The sequence below is a fragment of the Pyricularia oryzae genome, chromosome 3 (assembly GCF_000002495.2).
Source record: "Pyricularia oryzae 70-15 chromosome 3, whole genome shotgun sequence".
Classification (NCBI taxonomy): domain Eukaryota; kingdom Fungi; phylum Ascomycota; class Sordariomycetes; order Magnaporthales; family Pyriculariaceae; genus Pyricularia; species Pyricularia oryzae.
This window is the reverse complement of record NC_017849.1, coordinates 2,404,327-2,423,417: the sequence shown is the minus strand read 5'-3', so window position 1 is coordinate 2,423,417 and position 19,091 is coordinate 2,404,327. Positions and strand designations below refer to the sequence as shown.

The following is a 19,091-nucleotide window of genomic DNA, read 5'->3' as shown; positions in this document are numbered from 1 at the left end:
TGGATGGTCGTCTCCGCAGCTGGCCAGACCCTTTGACCCCAGCTGGTTATTACCGGTTGATTCCCAGGAAGGTTGGGCGCAACCACCTATGGCGGTATACGCAAGGAACTTTCGCCAACGAACGAAAATTCAATTCCTAGGACTAGATCACCAATATTAGACTGGACTAGTCGATCGTAGACTCTGTAGATCCATGATACTGATCCTATATCGGCACGAGTCAACCACGCCAAGGGCGCGGGTGTCATTGTCTCATTCTTGTCATTGGAGATCCGTTACTACGTGCCTACCTACTTACTGTAGTTCAACCGTCTCCTCGCTTATATACTGGACATGTCCTACCCATTTTGATACAACGTACAATAGATGGTTGCAGTCTTGGACGACGAGAGCAATAGGGTTCACAAGCCTTGCAGCTTTTTTCCTGGTTTGAATCTTTGCCAAATCCCCCACACCAATAACAGACCTACCTACCTACCTTACCTACCTACCTAAGGTAGGTGGTACCTACTTGCGCTTTCCTACCATACTTCCTACCACAAGGTACAGCCGTGCTTTCCTCGAGAGGGTAGCTTCTCCGCATCACCAAGCCAACCTGCCCACATCCAGCCCAATACCACCTCCAGACCACTATCTCAATTGAAGATCTTTGCCATTCTCAACACAGGCAGGCCGGTCATTATCACGTCGCTATTTTGCGCAGTCACACCAATCGCTGTCTGAGGCAAGCGTGGATTTAAGAGCCTGTTCCAGGCAGCATTCTGCATCCGTACAAATTTCTTCCTCTAGTCAACTGCCGTCCATAAGAAAAAAGATAACGGGTAGTCCACCTTCACAATGCGGTCGTCATTTGGCGATGGCAACACCAGCGTGTTTGCTGGGCCGACCAAGAAAATGGCATTTGCAAAGTCTCATATCGAGATTCATCTCCATAACCACTTCCGGTCCATGGTCTACAACACGGGATCTCCAATCCAAGGCGAGCTGGTGATCAAGACGCAGCGGGATACACCGTTCGACAGCGTGCAAATCCTCCTCCTTGGGCTGACCAGGACGAAATTTGAGGATGTTGGCTCCCCGCACGTTACGACAAACACCCTCCTCAGGCTGGAGATGCCGGTCCCAGAGTCGACTTACCCCACGCCAAGGATCTTGGAGGCTGGTCGCACCTATAAGATTCCCTTCAACTTTGTCGTCCCCAGCCACCTGACATTGAACGCCTGCGAGCACAGGGTGGAAGCCAATCATGTGCGAGAGTACCATCTGGCGTTGCCGCCGACCATGGGTTTCTGGGAGAGGGATGACCTTTCTCCAGATATGGCTCAGGTTGAATACTTGATCAAGGCCAGGGTGCTGCGCCATGCTGATGTTGACGATAACATCAGGGCCTTGGTGGCCAGGGAGCAAATCAAGATCCTGCCGACTTTTCTGGAGCAGCCCCCGTTGAACGCTGAGCATTTGGCAAACTTTTACCGACTCTCAAAGTCAAAGACGCTTCGCAAGAACCTACTGTCGCACAAGATCGGCAGTATCACAGCCTCGGCAAAACAGCCCAATGCCATATTCCTCTACCCCGACGCGCTAGGAACGACTGAGACAGTGGTCAATGTGAAGCTGGTATTTGAGCCTGCAACAGCTGATGCGATTCCACCTCAGGTCACCGGGGTTTCGGGCAAGATCCTGGCGCACACATTTTATAGCTCAGGAGCCATGACGAACCTGCCAGACCGCATCCCCGAGCTCTCGAGGAGGTTCTTGACGAACAGGCAGCTCAGCTACACGGCCACCGTACCGCTCTTCTCTGACCGAACGCAGTTCAAGACATCATGGACTGCGCAGTTGAGGAACACAGAGAGGCGAGACTCTGGCTACTCATCCTCTGACCTGCAAGACTCCAAAGCGCAGGAGAGGTTTGCGTCACCCATTTACCACTCTAGCGAGGTCCCTGTGCCCATCCGGCTACCTAGCGCAGGGAGTGCCAGGGGCGGTGGCAAGACCTTCATTCCGTCGTTTGCGAGCTGCATCACCTCGCGCACCTACTCTCTCCAAATCTCCTTGACTGTCGGCGGATCCAACTCGGGGTCAACGACGCTGGCCTTGTCTCTCCCGCTGCAGATCGCGGCCATTGCTGGCGTCGAGTCTCCGAGACCTGAGGTGCTGCCGGACTTTGAGACGGCCATGGAGGATGCTGAAGTCGAGTCGATGTTGAGGCCGCGAGCGATGACGCTCCCAGATCTAAGGTATTCTGGGAACAGTGAGCTTCCCGGATATGCCTGAATTGGATGAGTCCAAAACGAGATGACACGACAGATGAGATGCTTTCTTGTTATTTTTTTCGGTTACTTTGATTTTCTAGCCTGTTTTCTTCCCTACGTGAAAGGGGTCGAGATTGTTTGACATGATACCCTTTTGTTTTCTTATTTCAGCTTTTTTTTGTTTTCTGCCTTTTGCTTTCGGGATTTCTTCATTTGTACATCAGGAAAATGCATATGACGAAGCATCTTGCTGTATGTATAGACTATCATCTGGTCACTGCCAGTGAATATGTGCCTAGATAGCTAGCTAAAATGATGTTTATTAGCAGCAGCAACCAAGTGTTACAATGGGCCTGTGATATTCTACCCACAATACATCCAATCTAATACATCTTGTGGCTAGGAATATGAGACGAGTATCTGTTGATATTATTAAGTAAGAACAAAAGACCAGCATTCACCCGATAGGTTGACTATTGGTCTTGAAGTGTATACTGCGTGCATGCCTATCGCCATACTGTAGACGGAGGAGCCGAAATAAGACTTACCAGCTATAACATGAACCAAGGTGCCAGCTGAGTTGGGTTTTCAGTATCAACCGTCTCTCATCCTAGCAGAGCCGCACCCGTATTCGGGTGGCGACTGGATGTCAGATAATACCGAGCACAAACCTTCTGGTTGCGAAACATGGTGATGGCGAAGAACTGCATCAGGTAGAGGACCTCAATCTTGTAAACCAGGCTGGAATGCCTACTGGAGGATCTCGAATTCTACTTTTGAAGAAGAAAAAGAAGAAAAAAAGAAGAGCATCTTTCACTGCCGTAAGTGTTTGCTGAGTGGCGATAAGAGGCCATAACTGTGGCCTTGGGGCCAGAACTTGAGCGAGGACCGCGAATCTATGGAACTGCCCGAACGAGTTCTTCGACAAAAGCGCGCACTGCACCGAGCATCTGGCTCACGTGGTGGTCCGTATGCATCAAGTTGAGCGCAATCAGCCCGCGGCGGGACACGTAGAAACCCCGATCTAGCATGAAGAAGAAGAAAAGATCTCGGAGCTCCGCCGCGGCAAATCCCCCAAAGTGCACATTCAGCATGCTTCCGAAACCGCTGGCCCACATCCAGGGTGATGCTTCTGCGTTCCTGCCTGCGGCCGTGATGCCCTCCCGTAGCCGGTCGCCCAGCGCATTGGCCCTTGCAATAGCCTCGCGCGTGATGAGTCGGCACGCAACCGCCCCGGCCGTCATGCTGAAGGCGTTGTTGTTGAACGTCCCCGAGTGGCTCAGGCGCTGCTGCTGAGCGCTGCTGGTGGATCCGCCGAGCGCCGGAGGATCCATGGCCGCCATGATGTCGGCTTTGCCTCCAAAAGCGCCGAACGAGAAGCCGCCCCCCCCCCCCCCCCAGAACTTCCCAATAGTTGTGAGGTCGGGGAAAACGCCGTGGTGGGACTGGAGAGCGTTGTAGTTCAGGCGGGAGGTAACCACCTCGTCAAAGATTAGCACAGCGCTGGTCGCATCAGCAACCTCGCGCAGCGTTTGTAGGAATCTGCGGGAGGCGGGTATCATGCCACCGACGCCCTGCATGGGCTCGACGATGATGGCGGCGAATGAGTCGTCGACCAGCTCACGGACGTGGGTAGCGTCGTCATACCGTGCCAGCACAAACTCGAAGGGCACCGTCGTAGGAAGCACGCCGCTGTCGAAGCCGATAAAGCCGCCGTGGTATCCGTTCTCGAAAGCGAGGATCTTTCGACGACCGGTGTGGTGTCGGGCAAGAGTGAGCGCCATGGTGTTTGCCTCGGTGCCTGAATTGCAAAAGCGCACCCGCGCCATGGAGGGAATGCGCTCCGTCAAGAGTGCGGCCAGAACCTGCTCCTCCTTGCTCGCGCCGCCGAGGTTGATTCCCCTGCTCATGACTGCCTGAACCGCTTCTGCCACCGCCGGATGTGAGTGACCCAGCATGCAGGCAGAGTACTCGGACACGAAGTCGACATACTCCCGGCCGTCTTCCGAAGATACAAAACAGTCCCTTCCCGAGACCAGAACCATGGGGAAGGGATCGTAGTGTAGAACGGATCGCGTGTTGCCTCCCGCAAGAGAGACCGAGGCGCGACCGAACGAATCCGCCGACTTGGGATTTGCGGCAACGTACCGCTCCTGGTACTCCAGGAGGAGCTTGCGGGCTCGCGCCTGCATTGTGGCTCCCCAGAGGAAATCGCCCTCAGCAGTGGTAGCCATAGTTTTGCTGCGCCTGTTTGTACATGACTGAAGGGGAAGATGTTCTCAATGTTTGGCAGGCGCTCCTTGATGCCCAGCGTATCCCGGAGCCAATTGGCGGACCGGCTGGGTCTTATTGGTTCCGAGATTTCCGTCGGGGATTTTCGTCCCGGTGTTGGCTTCGGACGTCTAATCGGCGATTTTTTCAACCATCAGAAAGACAAACCGTACCATTGACTGATTCCTATCAGTACATCCAGATAAGTAAGGTCTACTACTTTCATATCCCACATTGCCGTGTTCTCGTGTTCAGGTTGCATTGCCATGACTGCGAAGATTCCGGCTGTTGGGACAGTAGCAGTAGCTTAATAGATTGCCGCTTGTTAGCTTGAGCATGTTGTGATACAAGGAACACCATCCATTCGGTGAGCCCCGTTCCGACTTTTATCACGTCAGAACGGATAAATTCAGCGCGCGCTCTCTCTCGCTCTCTGCTTTTTTTTTTCAGTCGTACCACCCTGCGATCATGTCCGTTTTTGGGTGAGGTGACAGCCCAACATATGAAAGCACAGCGTACCTCTGCGGCACTGTTGTTCGCGGCATATAACCATCCTGGGCGGCTTAGCCATGGGAGACTCAATATTGGGAAAGGAGGAAAAAAACTAAGGTAGGTACCAGGTATGTGGGCAAGTTACGAACAAGTATTCATACTGTAAGCAGGTAAGCATTAATTATGATGCTTGATTAATACGAACAAAAAAACTGTTCTAATGAAATGATTTCTCCATGCAATGCATGCATTACAAAGGGAAAAAGGGGCTTGAGGACCCACTGTGTAAGCAAACCATCGGTAAAGCCCCAATGTGTATGGCGCGCGCGCCACGACAAAACAAGCATCCGCCATCACTTTCGATAGGACTGACGTATAAAAAGAAAACAGCGCAGCTTCAATAAATATCCAATGGCAGAAGTGCATAAGGTAGTTGGAAAGTTGGTGATTTACTTCTCATTACGTACTCTCGCGGGGCGCAGTTTTTGTGGTTTGCGAGTCCGTGTTCGTCTATCACCCCCCACACGGAAGCAAGTCGATTGATCCCACTTCCATCCTACCGCCAAGCTTTACTGGGAGGGAGAATCAGGGGCCCCGGGACATTGCGGGGCCGCTAGAGACCATTAAACCGCCGTCGCCAATCGGGATCCCCAGCAGTGGCCAGGCCTGGACAGATAAACTTGAGAGTACCGTAGCCAAACTCCAATCCATGGCACCCTCGTGTGTCCCATTATCGCCAGGCGCGTTTTGCCAGAACCTTCGCCACCACACTCTACCGTCCAATCTCTCACTCTTCCTCCCCCCCCTTAACCTCTCTTTCTCACTGTGCTAAGTAGTATTTAGTATTTGCAACAATCTACAAAAGCACTGAGATTACAGGCTCTTTGATATCCTGTTCCGATCATCTGGTACTTTGTACCGATTACACTCGTTTTTTTTTCTGTCAAGGGGAACTTACACTAGGTTCTTGTGCTGCCCTGTGCAGCGCTTAGATCCGAAAAAGATCGATTAAACCCATCCTTTTATCTGCCTAGTCGAAAGCCACGAAACGCACGAAGAAGCTGCGCTAGAAATACGCGACGAATCCTCAATCGACCGCCGCATCTCGAGCCCGAGCTTTAGTTTTGGTCTAGGGTTATACTAGCAAGCAGTATCTTGCACACGCTGCCTTTTAACGTCGTCGAGGCAAACCCCGGCGGGCCGGCTGCCAAAGGTTGATGTTCGCTTGAGGAATTCCCAGATTCTGTCTTAGGGCATCTCGGTCTTATCTCACCCCCCTTTTTTTGTCTAGATCTTGTCTCATTAAGTAGGCTGCAGCCCTTGTTGAGTAACAATGGAAGCGTCTCCAGCGCGGCATAGCCTTAGGGGTCTTTTATTTCTCTTCTTGGTGTTTGTACTACAAGCCCAGGCTTTCTACATACCAGGTATGGTCTCCATTCACATGGCCCTCTTTTGCTGTCTTGATGCAGCTCGAGATCTGATTAGCTGACTCTTTACTTCTCTGCGCCTCTCAGGATGGTCGATAAAAAGCTACAAGAACGAAGAAAGTATACCATTACTAGTCAACAAGGTCTATTCAGATCACACACAATTGCAATTCGCCTACTATGACCTCCCATTCGTGTGCCCTCCCACGGGAGCCCGTCACGGCGGCCTTCTCAGCGGCCAGACCATCTCCCTCAACCTCGGTGAGGTCCTCCGCGGCGATCGCATCGCCTATTCGGATATGCAACTCGACATGATGCGGGACCGCCCCTGCAACTTCCTTTGCAACGCAGAAGTCAGCAAGAAAGACCTTGGAAGGGCCGTGGAGATGGTGCGCGATGGCTATGTGGTGGAATGGATTGTTGGTAAGTGTACAGATGGACTGCGGGCCGAGATAGGCGGAGATACACCTTGACGAGCCTTGCGCTGATCATCATCATCATCACATGTGTTAGACAACCTCCCCGGCGCAACATCATTCGTAACCGTCGACAAGTCTCGCAAGTACTACGCCTCGGGCTTCAAGCTGGGTTTCACGGATCAGTCTACCGGGAGACCTCATTACTTTATCAACAACCACCACACCATCGTGATCCGCTACCGCAATGCCCCTGGGAAGGCAGGCGAGCGCGGCGGCAAGGTCATTGTTGCTTTTGAGGTGTACCCCAAGAGCATTGGCCCGAATGTGCCTAGGGATGAGAGCGGCTGCCCAGCCGACATGCACAAGGTCGACCAGAACTTTGAGCTTTACATGCACCCGAACCACACTGCGAGCATCGGCGGCGATCTTGAGCAAAAGTCATACCGCCCGGCCGAGGAGGAGGCTCTTGACGAGGACAAGATGTCCATCCCCTACACTTACTCGGTCTACTTTCGCGAAGACAACTCGATCGAGTGGAACAAGCGGTGGGATTTGTACTTTGTCAACCAGGAAGAGGGCTCGCGGATCCATTGGCTCGCCATTGTGAACTCCCTCATCATCTGCGGTCTCTTGACGGCCGTGACCATGATGATCCTTGCCAAGACCATCCGAACCGATATCAAGGGTTACAGGGACTTGGCCGAGGAGGGCAAATCGCGGCTGCTTCGCAAGGTCTCGGAAAAGCTACGCAGCCCTCCCCGCTCGCCCAAGGCCGGCGAGAAGACTGGCGGCTTGCTTGAACAGGAGACTGCAGTAGATGCCGACGTCTTGTCTGATGACGAGGCGATCGAGGACATTACTGGATGGAAGCTACTTCAAGGCGACGTTTTCCGCTCGCCTACGTTCGGCTTCCTTCTCGCGCCCCTGGTCGGATCCGGAATGCAGCTTCTATTCATGGCTGTTGGACTGGTGGCCCTCAGTGCTTTCGGTGTGCTCAACCCTAGCTTCCGCGGAGGTTTCGTAAGCTTTGGTGTCGGTCTTTTTGTTTTCGCTGGGATCTTTGCCGGATACTTCTCGGCTCGCGTGTTCCGCACCTTTGAAGGCAAGGACTGGCGCCGCAACTCGCTCCTCACGGCACTTTTAATTCCCGGCCTCCTGTTTGGAGCTATCTTTGCCGTGAACCTCTTCGTCTGGGCTCAAGCTTCCAGCACAGCCATCCCGTTTGGCACCCTCCTTGCTCTGCTGTTCCTGTGGCTTTGCATCCAACTCCCCCTGGTCTATGTCGGATCGTGGTATGGCTACGTTCGCGCGGGAGCTTGGGAGCATCCTACCAAGACGGTTGTGGCCATACCCCGGCAGGTGCCTCGCCGGCCTTGGTACATCCAGGGGTTACCCTCTATTCTATTTGCCGGCTTGATTCCTTTTGCCGTCATCTTTATCGAACTTTTGTTCGTGTTCCAGTCTGTTTGGCAGGATAAGAGCGGTTATTATTACGTATTTGGATTCCTTGCCATGGTCTCGCTCATCCTGGTTGTGACCGTGGCCGAGGTGACGGTTGTGACCATTTACGTGCAGCTCTGCTTTGAGAATCACAACTGGTGGTGGCAAGCCTTTTTCCAGGGCGGTGGCAGTGCAGTTTGGATCTTCCTGTACTGCGTGTGGTACTACTTTGCCAAGCTTCATATCACCGGCTTCGTCAGCAGCATGTTGTTCTTCAGCTATAGCTTCATGGCGTGCTGCGTCTACGGACTTTTGACGGGAACCATTGGATTCTTGAGCGCTTATGCATTTATCAGGCGGATATACGGGTAAGTTGGTTCTCGAAAATTCTGTGCGGTGAATTAGATTTGACCGACGCTAACTCACTCCTTTGCCCCAATAACAGAGCCATCAAGGTGGACTAAGAAGAGATCACTCTTGTTTGAGTGGGTATTAGATTTTGCCGGGCGGGCGAACAAATGAGAAAGTAAAGAAGAAAAAAACAACGACATGGACGAACAAAGACCGAAAACATATGGTACACTGAACATACACGGCATGGCTTCTCCTAGAGCATCACGATGCTTGACATATCTGCGCCTCTCTATGAGAGTGGTGGGCATGTATTGTCTAATACACCATACGCACACCCGCTGTCTTTATTGTAGCGACTGGGGAATGAGTGTACATGAGAGCTACTTTTGAAGATAATGGATGGTTTTCTTTCATACTATTTCTTGTTTCATTGGCGAAAAGGGTATTTTGTCATTTTATAGTTTGGCAAGGCGCAAATGAATAGTATAACTCGCTTCCGAGACACCTTGTCTGAATATTCATCTGACAGTATACTACACTTGATTTTCTTTTTCTCTGCTGCGTTGACCAAGGTACCTACCTAGGTAGGTAGGTACCAGCTTTGTTCCCAAAAGTTACAGGAGACATTGCAAAACTCCAAAGACAACCAATGGTAAAGAACAACAAATCCTATTGGGATAATCTGCGAAAGCTGTTTATTCTTAGAGTTTCAATGCCAGTAATCCGGTTCAGCCACGCCACACAATTCTACTACTGCCCAGCATGCAGTCTAGCCCGGGAAGGAAACAGAGGTTACATCATGGTATCAATAGTAAACCGCGACAAGAGTGGGCCTCTTGGGGCCATTCCGAAAGTATACAGACGAGGTCGCCGAACAGATATGGAGGTTTGAGTCGGACAAACAATGCCGAGTCTTCGAATCAAGAATATAGTTTTATCTTATATTTAATTGTATTTTTCAGGGCGCTGCCGCGGGTGGTACGACCCATCTCTGGGCAAGCCGAACCCAGAGCGAGGGAACAAACAGGAAGGATGCCCGGTTGGCTGCCTTGGCCCCCGTTGGCGTAACTAGTACGGTACATCACTTTGTAAAATGGGACGCCGACGTGGAGGGGCAAAGCGCGGGGGATGCCCGGAGGCTAGATCCTAGCCTTCTTTTTTTTTTTTTTTTTTTCTGTTCCGTTGCCCAGGGCCCTCAAGATTTGCTCCCTTGCCTTGGAGAAAAAAGGGAAGCCCGCTTTGTTCTCCACAACATTCATTGAGCACGTCAGACATTCCTCGGATTCCGTTAGCAGCCAAGATAATCAACCCCGCCGAGTACGGCATCGAACTGGTAATTCTTTTTCAAGTCAAAATTCGAATCTAGTTATGCACGAATCATCTAGTTATCAGTGAGCGGGAGCAAGGTGACGAAAATGTTGGCACCGTGGCAAAGGGATCGAGGTGTCGTTCCATTCCCAAAAAGCATACCCATACACCTTGCACGCTCATTCATGTAGTGTTCGTGCCAACGGCGAAGTCGAATTTCGGGGACCATCGCATGAGTCGTAAATCCACCGGCGTCATCATAACCTTGAAGCTCGACCTTTTTCTGAACAGTATTTGGACCTCGGAAGCAGCCGCTTTGTGGAAGAAAACCAAAGTTCATCATCTCTTGGTGAAATCTTTTTTTTTTTTTTTTTTTACTTGCCTCGAGAACCCGTATATATCTTATACAAATTTTCGATTTTGTTTTCTTTCTCAGACTCTCTCCCTACCTCGGGTATACATCAAATTACTGGTTGCGCCGATCTCATAAAGACTTATAACCTTGTCAGAACCGTGGGCGTCCCGTCTTTACTTACCCAACCCTCTTACCTACCGGGGACTTTGTCGACAAACGATGGCGGCCTCGATACTCCCCGGCCTGCTCTCAGGTGCCGCATTTGGTGCATCCTTGACGGGTGCAGGAGTATATCAGCCGTCTGTCATCATGGGACAGCTTGAGCTGGAAGACTTTCACATGTTGCAAACCTTGCTTACGGCCACGGCTGGGAGTGCGTAGGTTCTTAGTGCCACCCCCTATCCCCTGTTCTTCATCCGAACACCCTATATTTACCTTGAGACTTTGCTGAAAAAAAAAGATAACAAACATACTAACAAACATACTGATCAGTGTACTTGCATCCCTGCTCCAGGGCCTGGGGTACGTGAAGCTCAGCCCCCGCAGCTTCTCCTCGTTCAACCTCCTCGGCTCGGCAGACGCCAATTTCGTCGGCGGCGCCCTTCTCGGAGGCGGCATGGCCCTGGCCGGTTCCTGCCCAGGAACGGTGGCGGCGCAGATCGGGCTAGGCATACCGTCGGGATACTGGACGTTCGTGGGCGGTGTGGCGGGCGGCATCGTCTGGACGGGGTTCGTGCGGCCGTGGATGGCCCGTCGCAACGCCCAGGAGGGCGCCAAGACGGCCGGCAAGAAGCCGTGCCTGACGGTCCACGAGTGCGTCGGGGTCAGCCCACGGGTCGGGCTGGTCGTCTTTGAGGCGCTGGCCGCTGCCGCCATAGGGGCGGCACTGAACGTCAAGACTCTGAGCGCCAACGGCACCCGGCATATCGAACCGGTAGTGGGCGGGTTGCTGATCGCCGGTGCGCAGCTCGTCTCGCTGCTCATTCGCAGGTCCATGGTGGGCACCTCGACCGTCTTTGACGAGCTCGGCGAGCTTTTCTGGTGGGCTGTTTCCGGTGGGCAGAGGCCCAAGTCGATGAGTGCGCTGGCTTTCGTCACTGGCATCATTCTTGGATCTGCCACCCTGGCGCGGGCGTTTCCCACGGCTCTAGCTGGCACGGGATTCAGCGATGTGTCGGCCACCAGGGCCGCGCTGGGCGGCTTCGCCATGGCCATCGGGTCCAGGGTCGCGGGCGGCTGCACGGCGGGCCATGGTATCAGCGGCATGTCTCTCATGTCGGTGTCGAGCATAATAACGGTCGCTTCGATGTTTATCTCTGGTATTGTGGTCACCAAAGCGTTGTCTTTTTGAGTCCGAGTTGGGCAAGCTGCAGTCTGTGTCAAACTAAATATACCCCCGCCTCTTAGCCTCCATGACCACGTCATGTTGTCAAAATGGCGCCGTGTGGTACTTACGAGAGCATAAAATCATTTGTAACTAATAAAATAATGCGCCAACGATCCAGCCTCTGCGAAACCCATAAATCTGTACAACGAATTGCTGTGTACGAGGATGACCAAGCATTTGCTTTGCCGTCTTCACTCTTCGCCCTTGGCGACCTTTATAAGCTCAGTTTCCCACTCGGGGAGGGGATACAAAACCCTGATACCCCCTGACTCCTCCAGCTTCCGCCTTCCAGGCTCTTCCGCGTCAGTAGATGTGCCCGGCATGCGGATGCCTACGTACACGGTCCTCACCGCCTGCTTCACCTCCAGCAACCGCTCGACGCACGGCTTATCCATACTCGGACGCGCATTGCACGGCTCCATGGTTGTATATATGGCGCAGTTAGGGGGCAGGGCTGCACCAAGCTCAGTCTCAGACACGCCGTACAGCTCGGCGGCCTTGATGAGGCAGACACGCTCCGCGTGAACGCTACCATTACTGCCATTGTAATCCTTTCACGTATCCCGCGTTGATGTCAGTTGTTGCGGATTGTTCTAGGGCTGGTCCCTAGAGAGTGAGGTAGAGACGGGCTTTTACGTACTTCTGGATATTCGAGGTAGTAGCCCCGTGACAGCACGTCGCCCGTGTCCTCATTGACGAGCACCGCACCCACGCAGAACTTTCCTGGGTCCGGACGGGATCTGCGTGCCTCCTCGATTGCGAGCTTCATAAATTCCTCATGGTTCCCTGGAGTGTGGCGTGTAGCGGATGCCGGTGTCTCCATTTTGTTGAAGGACTGATGCGTTCCAATGTCCGCTGTCGGGTTTAGGCTAGTTCTAGACTAGTAGGGAAGTGTACCAGCTTGAACTTGGGTTGGAAAGAATGAGGAGACTTGTGGACATGCAGCTGGATCTGATAATGCACTCTTCGCTTTGAACAAATATCTACCAATACTTGCGGGGTGAAGATGCGTGAACTAAAAGTGTCTAAGCGCCGGTGTTGATTATCTGTTTTAGATTCTATTACCCCGCTTGTGAGATCCAGAAAGACATTTTGTGTGCTCTGGAAGCTCCTACCCTCGTTGAAGGAATCACTTTCGGGAACAAGAGAATTGATGCCACCTTGTTTGATGGGACCAGCAAGTGCTTCTTACATCAAGGTCTTTGCCTGGAAGAACTGTAAAGCAGCTGTCGAGGGCTAGTATGCATCATTGTGCACAGCGCATCAGGCCGCGCCCGATTTCGTCACCAAGCCTATGAGCTGGGACTCTTACACCACCATTCCCGGCGCGTACTTTCTCCTCTGCAATTTCTACGACATGTCGGACAAGATGCCAGACCGTGGCAACCTGCCGCAGTAGTCGGCTGGGAAGACCGCTGGGAGGTTGTCTTGTCAAAAGCTTGAGGTTCGCTCTGGACCTCGAGGCGAAGAGTCGGAAACTATTAACATGCTTCTCTAACAGACGAATTCGGTCAGTGGATGGCCCCTACTCGCAAGTTTGGAGACGAACATGGGTTCCAAAGTCTCCACGGCAGGCCACTCACTAGGCTACTGCATGAAGCGTTGACAACCGACACACTTAAAACATGCCACTCTTGAAACTGCCTAGCCAACCAGATTAGTGAACCTTTTTGATACCAAATCAACTCCTGCCCGCCAAAGTTGATAGCAGTTTAGATTCGCGACTGACTTGTGCTGAATCCACTTAACCGGGCTGTCATGCAGGCTCCCAGAACGAAAACAACAATCGTAGCCCACTCATCGCCGAGCCAACACCACAGCCACACCATAAACCAAGCCCCCCTTTCAACCTTGCCCACAAGACACTCCCACCTAAAGGCCAAACACCGGCTCCGCGGCACCCCCAATCCTAGCGGTGACCTCAATCTCGACCAACATGGCCTCCTCCATGAGGCCAGCCTGCACCATGGTGGCCGCGGGCCGGACGTCGCCCAACCAGCGCTTCGTGACGTCCCAGATCTTGGGGAAGTCGGTGCGGTTGGGCAGGATGTAGCGCACGCGAACAACATCGCGCATGCCGGCGCCGGCCTCGCCCAGGGCAGACGCAATGTTGCGGAAAGTCTGCTCCGCCTGCGCGGCGACGTCGCCGGCTGCGATCTCGCCGGTGCTGTAGTCGTAGCCCGTGCAGCCCGACACAAAGACCCAGTCGCCGCTGACGACGGCGCGGGAGTAGCCGATCTGCGACTCGAATTTCGAGCCGGAGCTGATGAGGCGGCGCTCGGCCATTGTTGGTTTGCTTTTCGGGTATATATTAAATGGTGCAATATTCGAATGGAAGTATAAGTGACGCACGACTATGGGCAACGGCTATGTGTGTCGTGCTCAGGTTTCTTTGACTTGAGTGCAGATATACTTTCTCCTTGTTTCTATGAGATGCTGAGTTGAATCAGACGTGCAGTGAGTCACACAATCAAATACACTTGTAAGTCCCTCTAAGTATTGGCTGGCAGACGGCATCACAAAACACCAAAAAAATTCCAAACTCTAGAAAATCGCTTTATCTTGTTGTTATAAATTAGTTACGACGTGCTAGGGGACATGAATCAATTTTAAGACAAGTCAGTCAGTTTCAAGTCAGAATAGCTGCAGTCCGCCCAAGAAAAGACTTGTCAACTTGGCAGGATGTGAACTGTTTTTGTTATTGACTGTACATCACAAAGCGACTATTGGCCAAGCATAGAGTGGGTTCGGATAGCTTTGGGACCAAGCTCACTGTGAAAATAATGTTAGTATCTAGGTGCTTATCAAACCCCTAGCTTCGAGAAAAACGGGAGAAGTGCTTACTTGAACTCAATTCTGTTTAGGCTCATTAACCTTTGGCTCTCTGCTTCGGCGGCACTCAGATTGTGCATACAGAAAGCAAGCCTCGCCGCAACCTGCGCGCCCAAGAACATGGCCTCCTCATAACCATTTTTGGTCCACTCGCCCAGATAGGTCGGTAAAGCAGCAAGCTTAATACTTGTAGGTGTCTGGCTGTGGAAATGAGATGATACCGCGCCGCCATCGCCGGCGTTGCTTCCAGGCGCATTGGCCCCCATTGGACCTCCTGGGGTCCCGGCGTGCCCCATAGATGCCGCTGTCACCGCATCACGCAGCAGCGGGTTGACACCACTCGTCGGGGCAGGAAGCTGGTGAGGCGGTCCCGTAAAGCTCCCTGTGGGTGTCTGCGATCCGGTCCCTGTGGGGGTGGCCAGGTTTGATGGCAGCTCCGAAGTGAACATGGTCGCAGTGCTTGGGGAAACCAGGTATCTGGAGTTCAGTGTCTGCAATATGTTCTCCTTGAGGCCGCGCACGCGAGCACCGTTGCCGACGAAGACCAGGTGCTCCCAGCAAGCCGGGCGCATATACATGTCCTCGATCCCCTGTACTGCCTTGTAAATGGCAGTCACGATGCGGTCGATCTCGGCACGGTCTGCAAAGCTGAACCTCTCCAACCCTACCTCAATGTCCCGCCTTATCCGCTTCACTGCACGCTCTGTGCCGGAGGGCGCCGGGGCTGCTGGTGCTTCAGCAGATGGGAAGAAGGATAGTGGTGCGTCTGCTGGCTTTGCTTCAGACTCTTTCGTCTCACCATTGGACACGGCTGGTGCTGCGCTGCCATCTGAAGGCTTTACTTCGCTACTTTCCCCTGCGGGAGCACCACTGGCCTCCGCTGCGGCTTCTTGTCCACTCGCAGGAGGGTTAGTCGTCTCGACAGGCTTCGGCTCGACATCTGCGGGTAATGGAGCTTCCTCTCGCACCACCTCCTCGTAGTGGAATGTAGCCTTCATCCTCTTCGAATTGGGTAGCCTTGCGTTCTTTGCGGCAGCTGCATCGCCTTCTTGACCCTTGGTCCCCTTCTTTCCTTTTTGCTTCTCTGCCTTCTCCTTTTCCTTTTTAGCCAGGAATTCCTTCGTTTGACCGCTGGTAACAATGCTGGCAACATCCAAAACGCCATCATCGCCATTGGCAGCCTTGTCGTCCCCAGCCTCATCATCTTCCTCTGCATCAGCAGTAGTGACCGGCGGTCGCGCCGGCTCCACGGTGGCCGGTGCTTCCTGGGCCGCCTGAAGCACGGCGGCCGGAGCTGGTACTGGTCCAGCCGAGGCGTTCTCTTTCGGCAGCTCCATGAGCAGCGGGTTTTCGGCAGCATATGGGAGCACTTCGCATACAGGGCTCTTCTTCAATTGCTCGGCCATTTCATACGTGAATTCTTTGTCCTTGAGCAAGCTCTGAAGCTTCCGTGTGAAAACCTCACCACCCGAGATGGCCTCTCCAAAGTTCTCGTCGACCGGATTGCCAACCTCTTGGTGATTGACAACCCTGCTGTCGTATAAGCACGTGACGTCCACCTTCTCAAAGCCCACGTCGACCACGGTCATGCTCGGCCACTTGAGGCCGTACTGGGTCGCGACAGCGCTGTGGATCAGGCAGAGTGCAGGGGTTTTCGTCTTTTCAAATATGTAGCGCGCGATAGCTTCGCAGTCTGGCCGCGTCCACTGGGGGGATGCCATCAGCATTATTGGTGTGTTGTGATAAGTCGTCGTGAGAAGACTGTGGACGTGGTCCAAAAAGGCCAGGAAGGCATGCATGTCGACGATGCGACCGCCTAGGAGGGTGAAGGTCAATCATCATCAGGCCGCACAAGAATGATTGCTTATGTAGTACATCTCAGAGTCGTCCATAGGGACACATACCTTTGATGGGATATATGGCGCCCTCTGTCGCATCGGGGTCTTCAATGTACTCCCACTCGTCCTCTTCCAACAGCGGCGCCGCGCCATTGACAGGCTGCACTGGCGTCTTTTTGCGCTTCTCGATGTGATACGGCCTGTAGCCTTCGCCTTCTTCGTCCTTGAACATGCGCGTAGGGATCCGGTGCGCTGGAGGGGTTAGTTCAGCGCAGCCCATCTGGGCCATTGTGGTCTTGCTGCCAGGGCAGATGACTAGGACCTGGTCCTCACGCCATTTGCCAGATGCGCCAGACATCTTGGCTGGTGGTTGAGAAGTGCTTTGAAATCTTCGATTTATCGTAGGTTTACGGAGAAAAGATATATTCAATCGTGATGAATGCTCCTGTTCTGTGCTCCAAGTCGCTCCGAAAGGGTGGGGGGTTCACTAGAGCAGATGAAGCTTGGATCGCCAACAGAGCTCGGTTCTCGTCGCGTCTCTGGCGCGATGTCGAATTGGCTTGCCGCGCATCCAATTTTTGGCTCCGAGTGGGCCCAGTTGGAACGGCCAGGATAATCAGTGCAGGGTAGGTCACCCGCCATCCCTTCGTCTACTTTTAATGCTAACAGCCATCATTAGAGTGCGACTAAAGGCCTAGCAAAGCGGTTGCCAGAATTAAATGTACGGTACGCCAAACCCTTTCCTATACTCAAAACATTAAAACATACGAAATGAAAAAGGAAGAAGAGTATAAAGAAACTTCGCTTTTATTATACCTCATCTTTGTGACTTATCATTCGCTGCTTTAATTGCACAATAAATTGTAACCTCTTCTGAACTCGGCATGTTGCTCCAAATGTCAAGATGGACTGCCAGCCAAATTTGGTGTGGGTTTAGTTTTGTCAACCACTTTGGCTTAGCTCTAGACTAGAGCTAGTCCGACCCTTTCATGGTACCCAATCAACCAGTGAACATTGGCAACCTTTGGAGTTAAACAGCGAGCCGAGGTTTTTCTGGGGAATGCGGGGACGGACCTATATCACCAGTCTCCGTCGGCCCGGCTCGACTTTTTGATATAAGATTGTATTATTCTTTTTCCAATTGTCGAGAAGTTTGGTTATGAATTACATTCATTATCACAGTGTAAGAGTATGATTCTTTGAGTTATATCATATTAGGCAGCCATTGTTGCTCAATAACAAGGTCGCCCACAATACAATCAACCTTGAATCGCTTACACCGACAGTAGCTTTCACCAGCTATACGTCCGCTTCCATTATGCCTCTTCAACTCAATGTGAAAAAAACAGAGGGAGGAAAGCCAGGCAAGGTTTATTACCCGTACGTGACACCCACAAAAATAAACCCAAGTGATGAAATGGCGGGTTTGCTTCAATGGGAAGAACTCAGCTAAACAACATTGCCCGTGTAGCCTGGAGCTCAAGGAGGTGCCCAAGCCAACCCCTGGCCCCAAGCAGCTTCTGATCCGCTACCACGCGGCCGCGCTGAACCACCGGGACCTCTTCATCCGCCAGCACCTGTACCCGGGCATATCCTTCGACGCCCCGATGCTGGCGGATGGCTATGCCACTGTCGTGTCGGGGCCCGCCCACCTGATCGGCAAGGCCGTCCTGCCCACCCCTTCGCGCGGCTGGCGGGCGGACCAGGACGGCCCAGAGGATCTCTCCAAGTTTGCGGTGTGTGGCAGCGCCATCACGTACGAGGATGCCGGCACTGCGCGCGAGTACGCCGCCATCGACGCCGACGAGGTCGAGCTGGCGCCGGAGCATCTGAGCCCTATTGAGGGCGCCGCGCTGCCGCTTGTGGGGCTCACGGCCTGGCGTGCCGTGGTTGTCAAGGCCGGCATCTCACCAACGGTGAACCCGTTGGACCCGCGCAAGAACGTCCTCATCACTGGGATCGGCGGCGGAGTCGCCCTGGCGGCGCTCCAATTCGCCGTGAACATGAACTGCCGCGTGTGGGTGACGAGCGGGACAGCAGATAAGATTGAGCGTGCAAAGCAGCTTGGCGCCGAGGGCGGCGTGAACTATCGCGATGCTGACTGGGATAATCAGCTCGCCCAGATGCTGCCCAAGGTCAGGCCGTTCCTCGATGCGATCATTGATGGGGCAGGAGGTGACATCGTAAAGCGGTCGCTGCGGGTGCTCAAGTCCGGTGGGATCATTTCAAGTTACGGCATGACCACTGGCCCCAAGATGGACTGGGTAATGCAGGCTGTGCTCAAGCACATCGAGATACGCGGTACCACCATGGGAAGCCGTAAGGACTATCGTGACATGATTGAGTTTGTTCGCAAAAAGGAGATCAAGCCTGTTGTAAGCCGTGTCGTCAAGGGACTGGACAATCTTGAGGGCATAGAGGGCCTTTTCGATGATCTGATAGCCGGCAAGCAGTTTGGGAAACTCGTTGTAGAAATCGCCCCCCAGGATATGAACAGTAAGGCTTCCAAGCTTTGAAGACGGCAGCAGTCTGGATATAATGTGTATCAATTCAATGCCGGCTTAGGTATACTATTTAATACATAGTAAGGACTGTTACCCTTACATTGGCTTGGTTGTTTGTGACCAAATATTTCGACGAACTAAAATTCCGCCTGTCCTTTCCCTTGTAACGCCTCGCCGATGCCCAAATACGAAAGTCGCTCCAGGAAGTC

General features: G+C 52.9%; 8 protein-coding genes across 8 annotated transcripts; 4 read left to right on the top strand and 4 right to left on the bottom strand.

Annotated features, from left to right (window-relative positions):
* Nucleotides 1-469: 469 nt before the first annotated feature.
* On the top strand, nucleotides 470-2,663 carry MGG_06059 (arrestin). The gene has a single exon (XM_003711863.1). It carries the CDS (start codon nucleotides 838-840, stop codon nucleotides 2,275-2,277), a length of 1,440 nt encoding a protein of 479 aa, XP_003711911.1. The 5' UTR covers nucleotides 470-837; the 3' UTR covers nucleotides 2,278-2,663.
* Nucleotides 1,905-5,249, bottom strand: MGG_06058 (glutamate-1-semialdehyde 2,1-aminomutase). Its single transcript, XM_003711862.1, has 3 exons — nucleotides 2,804-5,249; nucleotides 2,627-2,675; nucleotides 1,905-2,562 (listed from the first exon to the last, which is right to left on the bottom strand). Exon 1 carries the CDS (start codon nucleotides 4,487-4,489, stop codon nucleotides 3,152-3,154), a length of 1,338 nt encoding a protein of 445 aa, XP_003711910.1. The 5' UTR covers nucleotides 4,490-5,249; the 3' UTR covers nucleotides 1,905-2,562; nucleotides 2,627-2,675; nucleotides 2,804-3,151.
* Nucleotides 5,250-5,738: 489 nt separating this feature from the next.
* On the top strand, nucleotides 5,739-9,200 carry MGG_06057 (multispanning membrane protein). The gene is made up of 4 exons (XM_003711861.1): nucleotides 5,739-6,442; nucleotides 6,533-6,868; nucleotides 6,959-8,672; nucleotides 8,750-9,200. The coding sequence occupies exons 1-4, from the start codon at nucleotides 6,352-6,354 to the stop codon at nucleotides 8,766-8,768; spliced, it is 2,160 nt and encodes a 719-aa protein (XP_003711909.1). The 5' UTR covers nucleotides 5,739-6,351; the 3' UTR covers nucleotides 8,769-9,200.
* Nucleotides 9,201-10,286: 1,086 nt separating this feature from the next.
* On the top strand, nucleotides 10,287-11,858 carry MGG_06056 (YeeE/YedE family protein). Its single transcript, XM_003711860.1, has 2 exons — nucleotides 10,287-10,698; nucleotides 10,814-11,858. The coding sequence occupies exons 1-2, from the start codon at nucleotides 10,541-10,543 to the stop codon at nucleotides 11,670-11,672; spliced, it is 1,017 nt and encodes a 338-aa protein (XP_003711908.1). The 5' UTR covers nucleotides 10,287-10,540; the 3' UTR covers nucleotides 11,673-11,858.
* MGG_16751 (uncharacterized protein) lies at nucleotides 11,481-12,697 on the bottom strand. Its single transcript, XM_003711859.1, has 2 exons — nucleotides 12,349-12,697; nucleotides 11,481-12,259 (listed from the first exon to the last, which is right to left on the bottom strand). The coding sequence occupies exons 1-2, from the start codon at nucleotides 12,529-12,531 to the stop codon at nucleotides 11,900-11,902; spliced, it is 543 nt and encodes a 180-aa protein (XP_003711907.1). The 5' UTR covers nucleotides 12,532-12,697; the 3' UTR covers nucleotides 11,481-11,899.
* MGG_16750 (uncharacterized protein) lies at nucleotides 12,628-14,156 on the bottom strand. Its single transcript, XM_003711858.1, has 2 exons — nucleotides 13,292-14,156; nucleotides 12,628-13,202 (listed from the first exon to the last, which is right to left on the bottom strand). Exon 1 carries the CDS (start codon nucleotides 13,992-13,994, stop codon nucleotides 13,581-13,583), a length of 414 nt encoding a protein of 137 aa, XP_003711906.1. The 5' UTR covers nucleotides 13,995-14,156; the 3' UTR covers nucleotides 12,628-13,202; nucleotides 13,292-13,580.
* On the bottom strand, nucleotides 14,111-16,892 carry MGG_16749 (uncharacterized protein). Its single transcript, XM_003711857.1, has 3 exons — nucleotides 16,445-16,892; nucleotides 14,553-16,356; nucleotides 14,111-14,480 (listed from the first exon to the last, which is right to left on the bottom strand). Exons 1-3 carry the CDS (start codon nucleotides 16,734-16,736, stop codon nucleotides 14,432-14,434), a joined length of 2,145 nt encoding a protein of 714 aa, XP_003711905.1. The 5' UTR covers nucleotides 16,737-16,892; the 3' UTR covers nucleotides 14,111-14,431.
* A 501-nt stretch (nucleotides 16,893-17,393) lies between these two features.
* Nucleotides 17,394-19,021, top strand: MGG_13230 (oxidoreductase). The gene is made up of 2 exons (XM_003711856.1): nucleotides 17,394-17,758; nucleotides 17,850-19,021. Exons 1-2 carry the CDS (start codon nucleotides 17,697-17,699, stop codon nucleotides 18,892-18,894), a joined length of 1,107 nt encoding a protein of 368 aa, XP_003711904.1. The 5' UTR covers nucleotides 17,394-17,696; the 3' UTR covers nucleotides 18,895-19,021.
* The last annotated feature ends 70 nt before the right edge of the window (nucleotides 19,022-19,091 follow it).

What these genes read in the sequence shown, in the direction of transcription:
- MGG_06059 (XM_003711863.1), top strand. Translation starts at nt 838, where the DNA reads ATGCGGTCGTCATTTGGCGATGGCAACACCAGCGTGTTTGCTGGGCCG.
- MGG_16749 (XM_003711857.1), bottom strand. Translation starts at nt 16,736, where the DNA reads ATGTCTGGCGCATCTGGCAAATGGCGTGAGGACCAGGTCCTAGTCATC. An exon ending in CGCCATATATCCCATCAAAG is followed by an intron (nt 16,357 to 16,444) that starts GTATGTGTCCCT and finishes TCACCCTCCTAG; the next exon opens with GCGGTCGCATCGTCGACATG. An exon ending in CTAAACAGAATTGAGTTCAA is followed by an intron (nt 14,481 to 14,552) that starts GTAAGCACTTCT and finishes TTATTTTCACAG; the next exon opens with TGAGCTTGGTCCCAAAGCTA.
- MGG_16750 (XM_003711858.1), bottom strand. Translation starts at nt 13,994, where the DNA reads ATGGCCGAGCGCCGCCTCATCAGCTCCGGCTCGAAATTCGAGTCGCAG.
- MGG_06058 (XM_003711862.1), bottom strand. Translation starts at nt 4,489, where the DNA reads ATGGCTACCACTGCTGAGGGCGATTTCCTCTGGGGAGCCACAATGCAG.
- MGG_16751 (XM_003711859.1), bottom strand. Translation starts at nt 12,531, where the DNA reads ATGGAGACACCGGCATCCGCTACACGCCACACTCCAGGGAACCATGAG. An exon ending in ACTACCTCGAATATCCAGAA is followed by an intron (nt 12,260 to 12,348) that starts GTACGTAAAAGC and finishes GATACGTGAAAG; the next exon opens with GATTACAATGGCAGTAATGG.
- MGG_06057 (XM_003711861.1), top strand. Translation starts at nt 6,352, where the DNA reads ATGGAAGCGTCTCCAGCGCGGCATAGCCTTAGGGGTCTTTTATTTCTC. An exon ending in CCAGGCTTTCTACATACCAG is followed by an intron (nt 6,443 to 6,532) that starts GTATGGTCTCCA and finishes TGCGCCTCTCAG; the next exon opens with GATGGTCGATAAAAAGCTAC. An exon ending in TGTGGTGGAATGGATTGTTG is followed by an intron (nt 6,869 to 6,958) that starts GTAAGTGTACAG and finishes CACATGTGTTAG; the next exon opens with ACAACCTCCCCGGCGCAACA.
- MGG_13230 (XM_003711856.1), top strand. Translation starts at nt 17,697, where the DNA reads ATGCCTCTTCAACTCAATGTGAAAAAAACAGAGGGAGGAAAGCCAGGC. An exon ending in CCAGGCAAGGTTTATTACCC is followed by an intron (nt 17,759 to 17,849) that starts GTACGTGACACC and finishes TTGCCCGTGTAG; the next exon opens with CCTGGAGCTCAAGGAGGTGC.
- MGG_06056 (XM_003711860.1), top strand. Translation starts at nt 10,541, where the DNA reads ATGGCGGCCTCGATACTCCCCGGCCTGCTCTCAGGTGCCGCATTTGGT. An exon ending in ACGGCCACGGCTGGGAGTGC is followed by an intron (nt 10,699 to 10,813) that starts GTAGGTTCTTAG and finishes CATACTGATCAG; the next exon opens with TGTACTTGCATCCCTGCTCC.